We start from the raw sequence: 16749 nt of genomic DNA, 5'->3' as shown, positions 1-16749 counted from the left end.
TGATGTTCCCTGGTTGTACTTTGAAATTAACGAAATCTGACTTTTTATGGATTGTTTATTCATGGTCGCGTGGCCACTGACCCCTCCATAATGAAAATTACTGCCATCTTGATTCCAGATATAGACCAGTGTGTGAACACTGACCTTTATATAACCCTGGACCAAGCAGGGTTATATAAAGGTCAGTGTGTGTGAAGCAAGCCATAATTCCGGCTCTTCAGTTCTCCGATTTAATTGGTTTAGGAAAATTATGCAGTGTGAAAAAATTACCCTCTGTGAGATTTTTACTATTTCTACCAGTTTTTGCCAATCTGTTCAATGGGGAGTTTGCACATGTGTAAGTATTTACAAAAAGTTCTAAAGTTTGCCATCTTAATGTTTATCTTGTTTCAACAGGACGTCCTCTTTGAAAAAAGGTCTTCCTGGCTCTCCTTCGCCTGTTCGAAATCTATATTCTAAGAAAATTGGTTTCGTGGAATAGACCTTTTTTCAAAGAGGACGTCCTGTTTAATAATTATGTAGTCCAGCCATAAAAACAATGATAGAGCTATGCATAATTACTGTATCATGCATATTGGGCTCTTCCAGAAAAAAATTGATATAGGGGGTGGATGACGGGAATTTTCAGATAAAAAAAGCACTCGGAAATCCAGTCAATTTTTCAAAGTGCTTCGGAAATTCTGCTCAATTTTTTATTTGAACCGTTGGAAATTCCACATCATTTGTCAAAGTTTTGAAAAAGGTATCGGAAATTCCAGATTTTTCCACCAAAAAATTGATATTGTATCGGAAATCCAGGAGTTTCAATTGCTTTTGTATTGGAAATCCAGAAATTTCAAAAAAACATTTTGCCTCGGAATTCCGCTGTCGTCCACCCCCCTATAATGGACTTTAACTGGAAGAGCCCATTGTAATAATTATGCATGGTTTTATCATTGTTTTTCTACTGGACTACATAATTATTCAACAGGAAAGGTCAATATTTTACGTATTGACCGAGAAAACAGTTATATTATTGTGTTTATTAACTGGTGAAAATTCTTTGTGTGTTTCTGGAAAAAAAAAATGCATTTTCCACTCATTTTCCATGATTTTTTCGTTTCTTTTTTACCCAATATTTTCTTTGATTTATTCTGACGTCACTTTCTTATGAGAAGTCATTGCAACGTCAGTTTTTTAAATCATTGTGCGATTGACACCGTCTGGATCTAATGAAAGAAATCAAAAACCTTGCATGAATGGATGTGGTATCATTCAGCTCCAAGATAGACAGGAGACCCGTCGTGTGTTTTTTCATAATTTGATGTACACAAGACGGGTTTGAGCTGTGAGTCCAATATTGGACTTACATTTTTTACAGTTGAAAAAGCGCAGGACTCACTCACTAAATAAAAATGAGTAAACAATAAAAAATCACGCTTTTTTCTATCAGTGTAGACCTAACTCTTCACACAAAAATTACGGGAAACGCATGTTTGGACTTTGTACCCTATGCTGCACTCAAGCACTTAAGCCAAACAAATATCGGTTCTTTGAAGTTTGCAAAAAAACGCCACATAGAAGATCTTTCAAATTCAGTATGTAAATAGAGCAGTAAAAAATACAACTTTTCTATTTTTCCTTTTTTTTGCAAAAGTTCTAGGAATGAAAATAAAGGGATAATGATAATTGAATGCTATCCATTGATGACCCGTGGCACTATCGTAAAGCTTATACTTACTATGTTTGCTATATCGTCTAGGCAAAAAATAGTAAAAAAAGACGCAAACATAATTTTTTTATGAGTGCGGTTATGATTTTTTTATTGCGGCCGAGTACAGGAACTCACCAACTTCTCTCTCACACGGAACGACTTATCCACCATATAGAAAACAGCAATAATGTGGATGTGATCTACCTTGACTTTAGCAAGGCTTTCAACAGAGTCGACATTACCATCCTTCTAAACCAAATTAAGACCAATGGCATCAAAGGCAAACTGCTTGCTTGGATCAAATCCTTCCTAACAGGTAGAACGCAACAAGTCTCTGTTGACTACACACTATCAGAAAGGTCAAAAGTCATCTCTGGTGTTCCCCAAGGATCTGTGCTTGGACCACTACTTTTTCTGATAATGATACAAGACATTGATAAAAAGATATTACACTCTTTTTTATCATCATTTGCTGATGGTACACGTCTAATGAAAGAAATCAAAAACCATGCTGATATTATTCAGCTCCAAGATGACCTGAACGCAGCCTATGAGTGGACTGAACTGAATAACATGAAATTGAACAAACTTAAATTTGAACATCTCAATTATAGTAGAAATGAAGAACTTAAAGAACTTTCCAAATACTTCTCTGATACCCAAAAGGTGATAGAAACCAAGACTACACTCAAAGACCTTGGGATCACTTTAGATATGGGTATGACATATGACAACCATATAGAAAATGTAATCGACAAAGTCAAAGGCATCAGTTCATGGATATATCGAACTTTTAAAACAAGGGACCCTACTGAAATGCTGACCCTATGGAAGACATTGGCAGTCCCTCACATTGATTTATACTGTTCACAGCTATGGTCACCATCCAAGAGACACCAAATGCAACGACTAGAACAACTTCAAAAATCAAAAACTGAACTATTGGGAAAACTAAATTTTTTTAAAACTATACAGTCTGGAAAGGTGTAGAAAAAAATATCAAATCATCTATTCTTGGTATATCTTAGAAAAATATTCTCCAAATTTCGACCACTCTGAGACCAAAGGGGATCACCTGCTACAGAAACCAGAGGCTCGGGCGAAAATGCCACCTTAAAGAAGTAAATTCTAAGCACAAAAACATTTTGAGAGATTCATTATCTGAAGAAGGACCTAAGCTTTTCAATTCTCTCCCATTCTACATTCGTAATATCACAAACTGCACAATAATTAAATTCAAAAGACAACTTGATCTTCTTCTTTCCACACTGCCGGACAAACCACTGTTCCCGAATTATTATCCCTACAGGAGAGCGGATTCAAACAGTGTGAGAGAAATGGAGAATCATCGGATTTCCAAATTGGATGATTGAGAGACTCAAAAACTCAAAAAACCCATCAAAAGTATCAAAAGTAAGTATCAATAAAAGTTTCATATTGTTTCTCTTGGTCTGAGGTTGAATGCAAAGTTTCATGTCAGTCAATACATTGTAAATCTTTGCATATAGCTTAACCCAATTTCATGTTTTTGTTAAGAAAATTGAAATTATCGAATTTGCTGTACAAAGTTTTTTTGTTTTCAACCTTTCTTGTTTCAGTAAAAGTCAAATGTGTTAAAATGTCTATTATGTGATGATCTGAATGAACTGTTTTAGGAATAACATCACAGGTCAGAGGTCACAAATCAACAACAGGTCACTGGCCATACAAACTACAGACCAGAAAAATGTAACACACTTGTAACATATAATTTATAACAAAAATTCATTACATCTGAAATTATTATGTAATGTATTATATGTAATGGAAATGTTATATGCAAAATATGCTATTTTTAAATCCCCAAATAAAGATGTTAATACCGTCTCAAATGACAATGAACGATCAGAGCCCCGCACAGGATTTGACACCCTGAAGTTCTTTGCTGACGAAATAGTTTGGGATAACATAAAAAAACAGGTGGAAAATATCAAATGAAAGAAACACTTAGTGAAGATCAAAATGAAATAGTGGAGAAAATCAACAATATCTGTAAAGATAACATACCAAGCAGAAAACAAAACAAAGGCAAAAAAAGATTCAGAGTTCAAAGGTATCGTCGAACTTTAATCAAAAGACAAAGAAAAATTACAAAAAAGCTTTTACACAGTAACTCACAAAGCAGAAAAGGCAGAAATCAAAGAGGAGTTGCTACAAATTGAGAAAAAGCTGCAAAAATCTTTCATAGACTCGAAGCAATTTGCAGAAAATAAAGCAGTCAATCTATAAAAAAGAATTCCAAATATTTCTTTGCATATGCCCGCAAAAAAGCAAAAGTAAAGACCAAAATTGGACCACTGATAGACAACAATGGAAAACTTACAATGAAAAATAAAGAAATGGCTGACATCCTTTCAAAACAATACTCTAAAGTATTCAGTCTACCTATGTCACCAGATGCTCAAACTTTTGATCCAGGAGCAACCGAAATGGTAGTTACAGAAGAAGATATAATGAAAGCCATCAATGAGTTATCTCCAATGGAAAACTTACAATGAAAAATAAAGAAATGGCTGACATCCTTTCAAAACAATACTCTAAAGTATTCAGTCTACCTATGTCACCAGATGCTCAAACTTTTGATCCAGGAGCAACCGAAATGGTAGTTACAGAAGAAGATATAATGAAAGCCATCAATGAGTTATCTCCATCCTCAGCTGCTGGTCCAGTTGGCATTTGAGAAAGTTATCAGAAGTCACAGAGTTAAACACATGGATGATAATATCCTTTTCAACCCAAATCAACATGGCTTTAGAAGTGGGAGATTATGTTTACATCAGCTACTTGAGCAACATGATCTTATACTAAATCTACTCGACCAAGGAGACCAATGTTGATGTTATTTATTTAGGATGAGCTGGATTTTTTACAAGATACTTCACTAATTGGTCATTTGAAGTGATAGAGATGACGCATTCTTTAGAAAAAGTAACAAATTTGTTTTATTACTGGTTAACGACCAACCAAATCAAATAAGAGCTTGTAAAAACTCTAGCTTGTCCCATTTATTTAGACTTTTCAAAAGCTTTTGATTAAGTCGACCATTCAATTATAGTACTGTCAAAATTCAAAAGGCTTGGAATAACTGGTAAAATCTATAATTGGATAGAATCCTACTTGAGAGACAGACAAAAACTAGTAATGGTGAATGGTGTGAAATCGAACCAACAGGAGGTAATGTCTGGTGTTCAACAAGGAAGTGTACTTGGACCCCTGATTTTCCTGATCCTCATTTGAGATATAGATGCAAATGTCATAAACTTTATCATGTCCTTTGCAGATGACACTCGCGCCACCAAATCTATAAAAGATGCTGAAGATGTCAAAATACTACAGCAAGAGCTTCAGATCTTATATCAATGGACAATCACTAAAAATATGAAATTGAATGATACCAAATTCGAATCGTTGTGTTATGGTTCGAATAATGAAATCAAAAAGGAAACTTATTACACTTCACCATCAGGAGATAAAATTGAAGTAAAAGATTTTGTTAAAGACTTAAGAGTCCTAATATCCAACGATTGTCACTTCAAAAAATCAGTTGAAGCAGCTATTGAAAAAGCCAAAAAAATCTCATTTCTTGGATATTACGAACCTTCACTATGCTTACTCTATATGAATCGCTTGTTATCCCAATTCTGGAGTAGTACTCAGTTCTATGGAGCCCTGGAGCTGTCGACCTTATTCAAAGATTTGAAGAGATATAGAAATCTTTTTTAAAGCAAATAAAAGGAGCATCTCAAAATTACTGGGAAAGTCTCATCCTTATGAATTCATTGCAGCAAGCAAATTGGATTTTGTAGATAAGTAAAAACTACAAATCTGATAGGCTTGTACCGGCTCAAAAGTGTCTAGTAGTATGTTTAAACATTTTATTAATCCCACACATTGGAAGATTAGAAACTAAACCGTATCTATCTTTAGGAGTTGTTCTGGTACATTGGGTTGGATGTAGTAAAAGAACTATTGATGTTTGGCTACTATTTTTTCAACTCGTTTTATGCATTACATCTTCAAAATTTTAATCTGTCTTTTAATTTTTAGGTAATGAGTAAAATTTTATAAATAATATATGTTTCATAATATTCTTTTTAGGTAATAAGTATGAAATTTCGATGATTATGTATCTGGGAGTTTGATCGAATGGATAAATGGATTTATGTTAACATGACTATATGATTGATTGGTTTGGTGAAAATGGCTGGAATGAATGATTTGAAAGGTATGAAACTTTAATTAATTCTTTATTGCAATTTAAAATTTGTATTTCTTCTCTTTCTCACTTGGCTCTATGTTAATGTATGGAGCACTCTGTCACCACAATTTATTGACATTATTGGCTGATTCTTTCTTTCGTATGATTTATTCAGTAAAAAGTAGCATTGTAACTATCACTGGGTTGACCCTTGAAGTTGGGCATATTACATGGAAGTAGAGAAAACACTTTTGGGATTATTTGTTAAGAGATACTTTTGAGTGTGCGTTTTTGATGATTCATGTGTTTTTATTTGAATCTTTGGGTAAAATAAAATTTATAGTTGAACTTCATTACACTCTATTTAGGTGGATCCACCATTAAGTCAAGATTGATTTTCTCCTAAATTTTCTAATTATCTTTCCAACGGTATATAATACGTCTTAGTTTAAACTCAACAGACAGAGCCATTTTCTCAAGGATTATCTACAACTTTCCAATTGATAAATGGAGAACATGCACATATCAATTACAATAAAAATCATTAAAGATAAAAATGCTTTGAAGATAATGACATGATATTAGCATCTCGATGTTGCTTCCATTTATACGACTAGTTTCACTTGTATTTTATAAGAAAAAATGGTCTTTCTTTAGACGTGAGAAAATCCTCTGAGGCACGTTAAGATTTTAAACTGGAAAAAAAATATTTGAATTTTTGTGATACTGTATAAAGGCATTTCTCAAAATATAAAAATATATTTTTTAGCACCCTTTGTTTTTTTTTCGTGAATTATCATGAGTGGTAATAAATTATTTCATACAAAACACTCTTATTAGAGTTGATAATTTTACTAATTACCTCAATTAAAAAGGAATCTATGAAGCATAATATCTTCCGCTTGTAAACAAGACATTTTCGAAATGAAGTATTTGCTCTGATGCATGTTTGATGCTCTTGAGATTTGGTAAAGATTTTGTTTATCGTTTATTGTATATAGTCAAATAAATATATATAAAATAGTGTTATCACATGATGGTTTTACTTTATATATATCATCTCTTTCTTAAAAACTCTTATTATCTGTTTTCTAAAGATCTTCTTGCAGTAAATTTCTTTTATGGTAAATACTGTAGCATTCCAAAAGCTATGGCATGAGAGCTATGACATTATGCAGTTTATTATTTATATGTGGTGATTGGATATTGCATATTGGAGCTTTTGTATACAGGGTTTATATGTATTTTTTGTATTGATTGATTGATTGATTGATTGATTGATTGATTGATTGATTGATTGATTGATTGATTGATTGATTGATTGATTGATTGATTGATTGATTGATTGATTGATTGATTGATTGATTGATTGATTGATTGATTGATTGATTGATTGATTGATTGATTGATTGATTGATTGATTGATTGATTGATTGATTGATTGATTTTTAAGCTATAATTTACAAAGTGGACTTTGTGTGTATGTTAATCTCCAGAAAAGACAGCCTTACATACATGTTTATTATAACTCTGGAGATTGAAACAAATAGTAAAATGAAAAATAAACAAAAAAATATAATAGAGAAAAAGAAAAGAAGAGATAAAGAAAGAAAGGAAGGGTACAAATTTATTTTCACAAATGCTTACAAACATTTCTTTTTTCTGAAGAATGAAAAAGTGAAAAAGAAAGTTTTTGAAATGAGAACCTGTTTCTAGATTTTGAGGAATCTCATAACATTCATAAGAGAGGGGGGAAAAGAGTTAGAAGAGGGTTGATTCTTCAATTTCAATCGGAAGAAAAATAAAAGAGAAGAAAAACATTAAGAAATTTTCTTCAAACTTAAGAAAGAAAATATGAAAACATTAAAGATAGAGTAGAGAGATGAGAGAGAAATTTTTGATGATTCTGAACTGCAAAAAGATGAAACATTGTACATATGAAAGTGAAATCCTTTTGAGATTTTCTCTTTATTTTTTTTTTATACTGTTGAATATTATTTTTGAAGGATTAAAAGTTATCATTTTTCTGATAAATTGATGTTCATTTTTTTGCTACCATATGAAAATTTTGCTGATTTTTTTTTATAAAAACATCCAAAATTTCTAAAGCCAAATGTTCTTATAATGTTCTTATTTTCGCCATTTTATGGGTATTTTTGTGTATTTCCCGAAGAAATTGGGTGTTTTAAGATTCCACAAAGTCTTAAAATGTTCATAACTTGTTCCTAATATTCTGGCCAATGAAGCCTTATCTTCTTCTTATATAGTTTGTTCTTATAAAAAACGTGCACTACTTTTTGTAGTTTCTGAGAATTCATCCCATTTTTTAACAGTCGTTGTCATTAAAATCTCGCAGGGGAACTATGAAAAACAATGGAAGGTTATTAATAATAGCCTAGTGGGCTAGATGTATCATTGAGAGACAAAAAAGATACATAATTGCAAAGCTATACCGTGAATCCGAGGAAGAAACTATGTGTAAAAAAGGTAAAAGAATAGAGGGAAAATGTTTTCATCCCTTTTTTTATATTTTTATTATTTTTTCCTTTTCTCGAAGTTCCTTTATGTAAGGTTTTTCCCTTGTTAGATTTGATGGTACGGCTTTCTTGAAAGGAAGAAGGATAGGAAAAATATTTCATCTTTTTCACTTTTTTTTTCTTTTATTCCTTCTCTACTGTTTCTGTGTTTGATTGATTAAGCAGGGGCTTTAAAAAAAAGGCAAAGTCACTCTACTGAATCTTATAGAGGCTCTGAAAGTGAAAAAAAAGGTTTTCTTGGGTGGAAAGAGTGAAAATATTATCCATTTTTTATTTTTTGGATAGTTTTTGTTTGTTTAGAAGATGGATAGCTCTAGCGAAGGTAAAGTTTTGTTTACTTATCCATGATATGCACCACTGAAGAGCCTTCCAAGAATTTTCAAAAATTTCCACCCAATACGTCACTTTTTCTATTGTTTAAGTGACGTATTGGATGGAAAATTTTAAAAGTTTTCAGAAGACTCTCCAGTGGTGCATATCATGAAAAGATTTATCTGATAAATTGTTCGCAAAAAGTTGAAATGTTTTGTGGGTAATTGTTGGAGAGGTGAAAACTGACTAAAAAAGGAAAGAAGCAGCTCTTTGGTTATGGAGACCCTATTTTAGGTTAATCCACAGACATCTTATAAAACACTTGATAGGGCTACTTTGCTCCTAGCTGAAGCAAAAATATGCGCCATCTTTAATAAAGTGACATCACAATTTAACATAAATTAAGCCTCGAAATTTTAAAGTCATTGCAGTGTCAAAATACTTCCACATTGAAAACCAAGGTTTCTACTTTTCTCTATTTTTAGTAAAGATGGTGCATTATTTAGCTTCACCTGTGTTATTGCTTGGGAAATATATACGTTTTCTTATAAGAACAACCAAAATTTTTTGAAGCCTTCGGATGTTGTTAGATTTTTGAGTTTTAAGCCTAAAAATGTTCTTAAGATCTTTTTGTGAGTATTTTTGTCTTTTTTCCTAAGAAATCGGGTGTTTTAAGAGTCTCAAAAGCCTTGAAATGTTCTTAACTTGTTCTTAACATTTTGGCCTTCGAAGCCTTATGTTCTTATATAGTTTGTTCTTCTAAAAAACGTGTATAAAGAGTGTTTTGTACAAGATATATGTGGGTTAATCAGAGCCTGAGCATTAAGATTTTATGGTGAGGTTAAATTTTGACCAGCTAAAAGTCTATCCGCTTTTAAGTGTTCCCGTTTCATATCAGGACGGTGTCTCCCTATTGTTATATTGTGCTGAATAAACAAAAAATTGTTTTTCTTTTTCTCTTTCTGGCCAATCTTGCTCCACATCCGTGTCTATTTAATGTGAAAAATTGGTAAATTAACTGATAAATTGAAAGTCTTATTTAAAAATAAAAGCTTTAGTGTGGCAATTTCGCAATCATGTTGGCTGATGTCAATTTACTCCAGTATTTATTCAACTTCGCTCCCTCAAGTCGAGCATCTTTATCCGTTGTTGTCATCAGTAAAAATTCACCATATGTTTTTTAGACGAGAGAAAAATGGAGGTTTATATATAGAACTTTAAGAGACCACACCCAAACTTCGGATTATGAAAAGTAGCCATTTCACATTTTGAAATCTTTTGCTCTGTTCCTCTATTGAAGAAATTTTTCTTTTGGTTTTTATATTCCGTTGTTGATTTATATGCCCGAGATAAGTTGCGTGGTGGGGTCGGCAGAAATTGGGCCAAACTGGAGACTTCTCCAATTTTCGAAAGCAGGGACTTTGGAGTCCCTTATTAAAAGCAAAATATCTTTGTAAAAGTCACGCGAACGAAGCGCGCACGAAGTTTTTTTGGGAATTTTTCCACTCTTTATGCCTTGAAACTAAAGTCTTTTTCAAATTAGCTGGCAGTGTTTTTTTTCAAACCTCAATAACTTTTGTTAGAATTTGAATTAAGTAGCGATTTTGTGATCGTTGGAAAGATTATCGGGAATGGGATATGATTTTGATAAAAAAATCGATTAAATATATTGAAAATGAAGAAGAAAAACGAAAAAGAAAATATTAACTTCTTGTCTTTTCATGCTATGGACATGAGTTTCACACACGGGAAACTTCAATCTTAGCTCAACTAAAATGTGAAAATATTTTTGAATAATATTCATCCAAAATTATTTGAAATAGACTTTAAAATGAAGCAAGGATCACTTTATCATGGAGTATTTTCTCACGTATAAACTTCCAGGATATTCCTCCAATTCACAAAACCTTGTTGCAGTTGATTTGTTTTCTTTTTTCCAGATGAAATGGACGAAGAAAAGCTACAACTACTTGATAATGTCAAAAAAGAGGTATGTTTTTATAAACACCATATGCTATTGTTAACTGGTTACTTTTTGCGCAATGCTATTGGTTCTTTTCGCATGACGACGGGCCTACACTGCACAGAGTTGCCCGTCGTTAGAAAAGATTCATTGTGACGTCGTTTTTTTCAAAGGAAAATGAACACATCATTTGTCTAATTTATCATTTTCGACGTCAGAAATTAAAACAATTTTTTGTCACTTTTCGCTTGTTTTTCGGTATTTTTCCTGGATAAGGCGCTAAAAATCAATCGAAGATAGAGGAAAGCGGTCAACAAATACAATAATGACCGTTTTTTCGGGCTGTACCGAGAAATATTTATCGGTACGTCCCTGACTAACCGGTCATTATTGTGTTATTAGAGTGTCAGTAGAGCATATTTTAAGCTTTGTTATGTCTATAAACTTGATTGCTTAAAAAGAAAGTATTATATGTACGCCTTTTTTTATAAGAATATTCTCTAAAAGAATATTTATGATGAAATTGCTAAAAAATTAAGAATATGCTAAGAATGATTACCATCGTAGAATTTTTCTGATCCCAAGGATTTGAAATTTAAAGCAGCTTTACTTTTGAGCAATTTTGCTTGAGGCATATATCTCACACTAAATCTATGTTGCGTTTGGGTCGTTAAGCATAATTCTGCATAATTTGTGATGGTTTACCCCGTAAGACTTTAAGCCTTTCTTATAACCAAAAAATCGTTTTAATATTTTCTCACGTTTTTTTCTTATTGGATAGTGTAAGAAGTTAATGGAGGAGGCAGTAACGAGAAAATTCATTCATGTTGACAGCAGCTCTGTGACTTCTTTGTGCAGTAAGTTGTAATATTTTTGTGGAATGAATAAACAACCTCTACTGGTCGAGGACCGAAAAATCTTAGCCAGTCAGTCGGTTAAGCCAATGCATAATATCTTCTAACGGAATAGCCTAGGTGGGATAATTACCCAGAATTCCTACTTTTGAAACCCAGTCCATTACGAGTCAATTTTGTCTGCATATTAATATTTTAAACATCTCCAAACAAACTCAATCAATTTAACCTTCCACCCCCCTCCCTCAATTTTGACAATTTTGAAGAAGTTTCGGATTTTGGCCCTATCTTAAATTTCGTTTTGTGTAGCGTTAGATTTTCAAGACCTTTCTTTATTCAGCCGATAAACCTCTCTGTTTTTTCCGTTAACAATTTTTTCTTCATAGTCATCCCGTAGGCCCCTGCGAGCTGTTTGAAGTTAGGGGCCAAAGTCTGGAGGAAAATTGTCGCACACTATGGTTAGGTGACCAAGAAATCTTAGATCCGCAAAAAGATGAGGCCCCTCCTGTACCCCCTTCCCCGGATGCATCCTCATATCTTTTTTGTATTGTTCTCACTACCAGGTGCCGTAGAAGCTTGTCTTTTACATCGTTTGAAGAAACGAATCGGTGGTTTGTTACCTGCAAGTGATTGCAGTGCTGACTTGTTACACAAGATCACCAGACTCTCTCCTGATGCTCAAAGTATCAACATTTTAACCAATTATCTCCACCATGTACAAGACACGAAGAACACTTTCCCATCACTCAATGAAAAGACAGGTACATGTTTTTAGATAAGAACAAACTACATGAGAACATAAAGATTGGAAAGGAAATTGTTAAAGGGGTTACACATGAAACAAAAGTCTCGTGTTCGCAAGCGAAAAAATTTTATTACAACGGAAAAAGACCAAAAATAACCCCAAAAACGCTACAAAAGCACGCAGCATTTTTGCCGGATGCCTGGAAGAAACAGCGTAAAGATCCCGAAGATGGATCAGGTATGTTTGGGAACGAGAAAGCTTAGCTAATCTTCGGTACCGTACTTACCTTTAACAATCCAAACGCCCTTAACAATCATGAAATGCGCTAAAATCGCAAAAAAGTAGCAAGTACATTTTAAGGCTTTTTTGGAGTCTTAAAACATCCAATTTTTAAGGAAATTTCACACAAGAATACTTGTAAAATGGTGAAATTAAGTACATTTTTTTGGCTTAAAGCTCAAAAAGTTCAATTTAGGATGTTCGTATAAACAAATACTTGTACAACTTTTTTTACACCAGAATTATTTTAAGCAGTTTTGCACTCCAAATTGCATGTCTAAAATTAAAGTGTTCGAGTAAGTTCTCGAATTTCATCCGATACGTTCAAGTAACAAAAGTTCGAATAAGCTCCTTTTTCATTCTTAGGCATTTGTTCTTAATATCGTCTTTGTCAAAAAGTCTTAGGCTGTTTAACTGGAACGAGTTTTCGCCTTCTTTCCTTTACTAATTGACGCTCTCTAATTCGATTTTCTTGAGAGTTTCTTGTTGAAGATGGCTTTCAATACCATCAAATAATGGAGCATTTAAAATTGTAAAGCGTGGAATTAGAGAGTGTCAACTGGATGGAATCATAACCAGCTGGCAGTCTGATAAAAAGGATAGTCCGAAAATATTCATTCTGTACTTTAAAATTCCAAGCAAGCAGAAATGAGAATAAAATGTTAAAAATAGCTATATTTCATAAAAGCAACTTTTACATCATACAGGCATTATATTGAGATTTCATTGGTATATAAACACAAAGGATGATTCGACATCATTTTATCATTTTTTCTTACCAATCAGGAATCGAGTTGAAAAGTCCAGAGAAGAAGCGATTGAATGGATACACGACGACTGGATTCAGTAAGAAGTATCTGTGGATCAGAATTGCACTGCTGGAAAAAGTCTTAACCAATATCGTCAAAACTCTCATCGCTAATTGGAGGTATGTGATTTGATTGGTTTGATTGGGTTATTTTCCGATGTGTCTATTACAACAATAATTTAGGTAGCCTGGTGTCTGGTGTCTTCAAACCTGGAGGTATGTGATTTGATTGGTTTGCGCTAAAATCTATACGCCTGCTACAAGTCCTTTTTTTCATTTCTCGAAATAATTGATTTAGGGCCTGAAACGAGTTTTTGAATATTTATACGCCAAAATTAGGTAGGAATCATAAAAAACCCTCTTAGTCTTATTGAGTTTATAGTTCTTACCCATTTCATTTGACAAACTTCTCTCAAAAACTTGAACACATATTCTTGTGTTATCCTCTTTGCAAAGAAATATCCACCACTGCAACCATCATCCCTCATATCACTCAGATATAAAAAACTATTCTCAGGTAGACCAGTATGTTTTATATTCGAACCTGAAGCTTATTGCTCAAGAAATGAATTAAAAGAGGCCCATATTAATATATTTGTCCCAAATATGTAGGAGACTTTCATTGTTTACGTGAATAATGTGCGAGAAAAAGGACTTATAGAAGAAAAGCTATTTTGGAAATTTTATTCGAAGTCAAATTTTCTATGACTTCTATTACATGTATATTATGTTATGTTACAAGTTTTAAGTTTTTTTTCGAATTTTTTGTATCGATTCGTCTCGTTCGTTGAAAAGTCTCTTTTCCTTTGAGTGTCTGGATAATTTTTGGTATTCCCACAACATTTCTTTCGACATTTTTCAGAAAAAAATCTGGAATAATACCGTTTTCAACCTGGAAATCTGGAATTTTTGAAACTTGTTAACCTTGTTACAAGTTACTTCACAGATTTCTTTACAATTTCGTTCTTTTCATAGGGAATTTTACGAGATCGATGCTCTTCTGGCTGATCAAGTTCATGGACCTTCTCTTGTGTGGCTGTTAGGTAAGCTACTGTTTTCAAATTTTTTATAGTCCATGGTATAGTCAGGAAGAGTGTTGATGATGTTGATGGTGTCGATATTATAACAATTTAACACTGAAGAAAATTCGATCCGGAAGATGAAACCGAAAAACTTGAGATTTTTTATAACGGCCTCGTGGTCAAAATATACAGTATGCGGCATCTACAGTATTTGCATTTTGGCGACGTCACAGAAAGCAAAGATAAATTTACGTAAAACATCTAAGTTAGAAATATAGTTTAATAGTTTGTATATACAAGGTGTGTTTACTTTCAAAAAACAACATTGGAAATTGAATCTAAATTTACAGTGCTAATCGACGTGCAGGCTGCGTTTTTCTTTGACGTCAGGGCGATGTACTCGCTGTTGCAGCGTCTTCAGTCTGAGGAGTAAACTGGTGGTTGATTGAGTTTGAATATTAAGGCGAACTTTAAAGGGACATAACAGTACTTGCGAGATTTGTAAACAAACTGTATGCAGCGGATACAAAATCAAAACAAATGTCACATGTCAAAATAAAAAATCAAACCAAATATGGCTAATTTTGATTGTTCAATTGTTTTAGAAGTTTGTTTTGGACACGTGATTTGAATTGTTCTCTTTAATGACACGTGGTTCGTGCAATGTTTACATTTTACTACTTTAATGTCCCTTTAAAAAACCGCAGTATGTAATATTAGTATGCGCCGATGACGCTATTATGTCGTAAGCTGTATCTTGGCCGTGTGATTTCGAGCTTAGTTATATAGAATAGTACTGCAGTACACGTTTTTTTTTTATAAGAACGTCAAAAATTTTCGGAGCCTTCGGATGTTCTTAGTTTTTTGAATTTGAAGCCTAAAAATGTTCTTAAAATGTTCTTATTTTCAGCATTTTTTGAGCATTTTGATGTAATTTCTTAAGAAAATGCATGTTTTTAAGTCTCCAAAGCCTTAGAATGTTCTTAATTTTTTGGGCCTCGAAGCCTTATGTTCTTATATAGTTTGTTCTTATAAAAAAAACGTGTACAGTTAAAAATATGTAATTTCGCAATAGATATTTTATATGTTAATAAAGCAAAGAGCATGTTATTTGTACTTTGAATTTATGTTAGTTTTTCTTTCTCTTTCGATTCAAGAAAACAAAGAAATACTGTAATGAAGTGTGAAAAATCAGATTGGACATTGAATATCCTCCTCCGTTCTTAGGGAAGCTCTCTCGGGAATTTGTTTGTTACTGATAGTGGTCATCTTGTATGATGACCTAAAGTCCATTCGCTTTAAGTCTTCACCTGTTTTGCTTGCCATTTTTCAATGAATGAGTCAGTTCTGATAGAATATACACCGTTGAAAAGATAATTCAGAAAAAAAAGTGATTAAAAATTTCAATCTTTTCTTGATTTTCATCACTTCAACGGTATATAATATGTTAGATTTTAAGGCTTTTAATGGAACACTTAGGAGGAATGGACTTTAGTAGAGTTTTGCTTTCCCTAATTTTATCAAAATAACACTCCCTTTGTTATAAGAACCTGTAGGATTTCGGCTGTGCTTATCTTGTGACACAATTTTTTTCTACTCCACCACTTTGTTAGATACGAACCACTTAAAAAACATACCTTGATTATTTGAAAAGAAGAGCCCTTGATATTTTTTATGGCAGTTTATTGCTGTGGTTTTGGTTTTGGTTTTAGAAAGACGAAAAAGTTATGTTGTTGGTTAACTATAAAGTCTTGGCGTTGAAGAGCGTACTCAGTATGTTATTAAATTTCGTCCAATAATAATGTACTGTATTATTGTTTTTTTATAAGAACAAACTATCTAAGAATATAAGGCTTTGATGGCCAAAATATTAAGAACAAGTCGAGAACATTTAAGGTTTTGCGGACTCTAAAACACCAGATTTTTTTAGGAGATTGCACAAAAATACCCACAAAATGGTGAAAATAAGAAGTGCGTCTGAAGTCTTTAAAATTTTGAATGTTCTTATAAAAAGAGCTTATAATAATGAAAACAAACACAAAGCTTTTCAATCTGGGCTGTTTGTTTTTGTTTTGACTGGCCGATTAGCTATAAAACAAATTTTGTCGAATTTTTTTTCAAGCTGAAGCTAATAATCATCTAGTAAGAAATTTCCAGTTTTAGTAAGAAATTTCCAAATTTGCTTTCCAATACACCTTTTCGACCGTAGCCGCCAATTGCCGCGCGGCCATTTTTTTGTCGGTTTTAACACTCTAAAACCGTCCCAGTCTTTTTTTCGCACCTAAAGACAATAGAAAAA

General features: G+C 32.9%; 1 protein-coding gene across 2 annotated transcripts in view; it reads left to right on the top strand.

The window, feature by feature from the left end:
- Window positions 1-227: 227 nt before the first annotated feature.
- LOC136806385 (small G protein signaling modulator 2-like) overlaps window positions 228-16749 on the top strand; it is a 37700-nt gene continuing 21178 nt past the window's right edge. The window contains exons 1-8 of one of the 2 annotated variants that reach the window (XM_067062951.1): window positions 228-337; window positions 3003-3106; window positions 5831-5957; window positions 10720-10769; window positions 11524-11599; window positions 12160-12357; window positions 13407-13548; window positions 14404-14471. In XM_067062951.1, the coding sequence (XP_066919052.1) occupies window positions 5933-5957; window positions 10720-10769; window positions 11524-11599; window positions 12160-12357; window positions 13407-13548; window positions 14404-14471 (559 nt within the window). In that variant the 5' untranslated portion in view covers window positions 228-337; window positions 3003-3106; window positions 5831-5932. Of the gene's footprint in view, window positions 338-3002; window positions 3107-5830; window positions 5958-8284; window positions 8418-10719; window positions 10770-11523; window positions 11600-12159; window positions 12358-13406; window positions 13549-14403; window positions 14472-16749 lie in introns of those variants that run through there. The other variant, XM_067062959.1, reaches the window with a different exon arrangement.

This window comes from Clytia hemisphaerica, unplaced genomic scaffold (genome assembly GCF_902728285.1).
Source record: "Clytia hemisphaerica strain Z4C2 unplaced genomic scaffold, Clytia hemisphaerica genome assembly, whole genome shotgun sequence".
Classification (NCBI taxonomy): domain Eukaryota; kingdom Metazoa; phylum Cnidaria; class Hydrozoa; order Leptothecata; family Clytiidae; genus Clytia; species Clytia hemisphaerica.
This window is presented reverse-complemented; position numbering and strand designations above follow the sequence as displayed.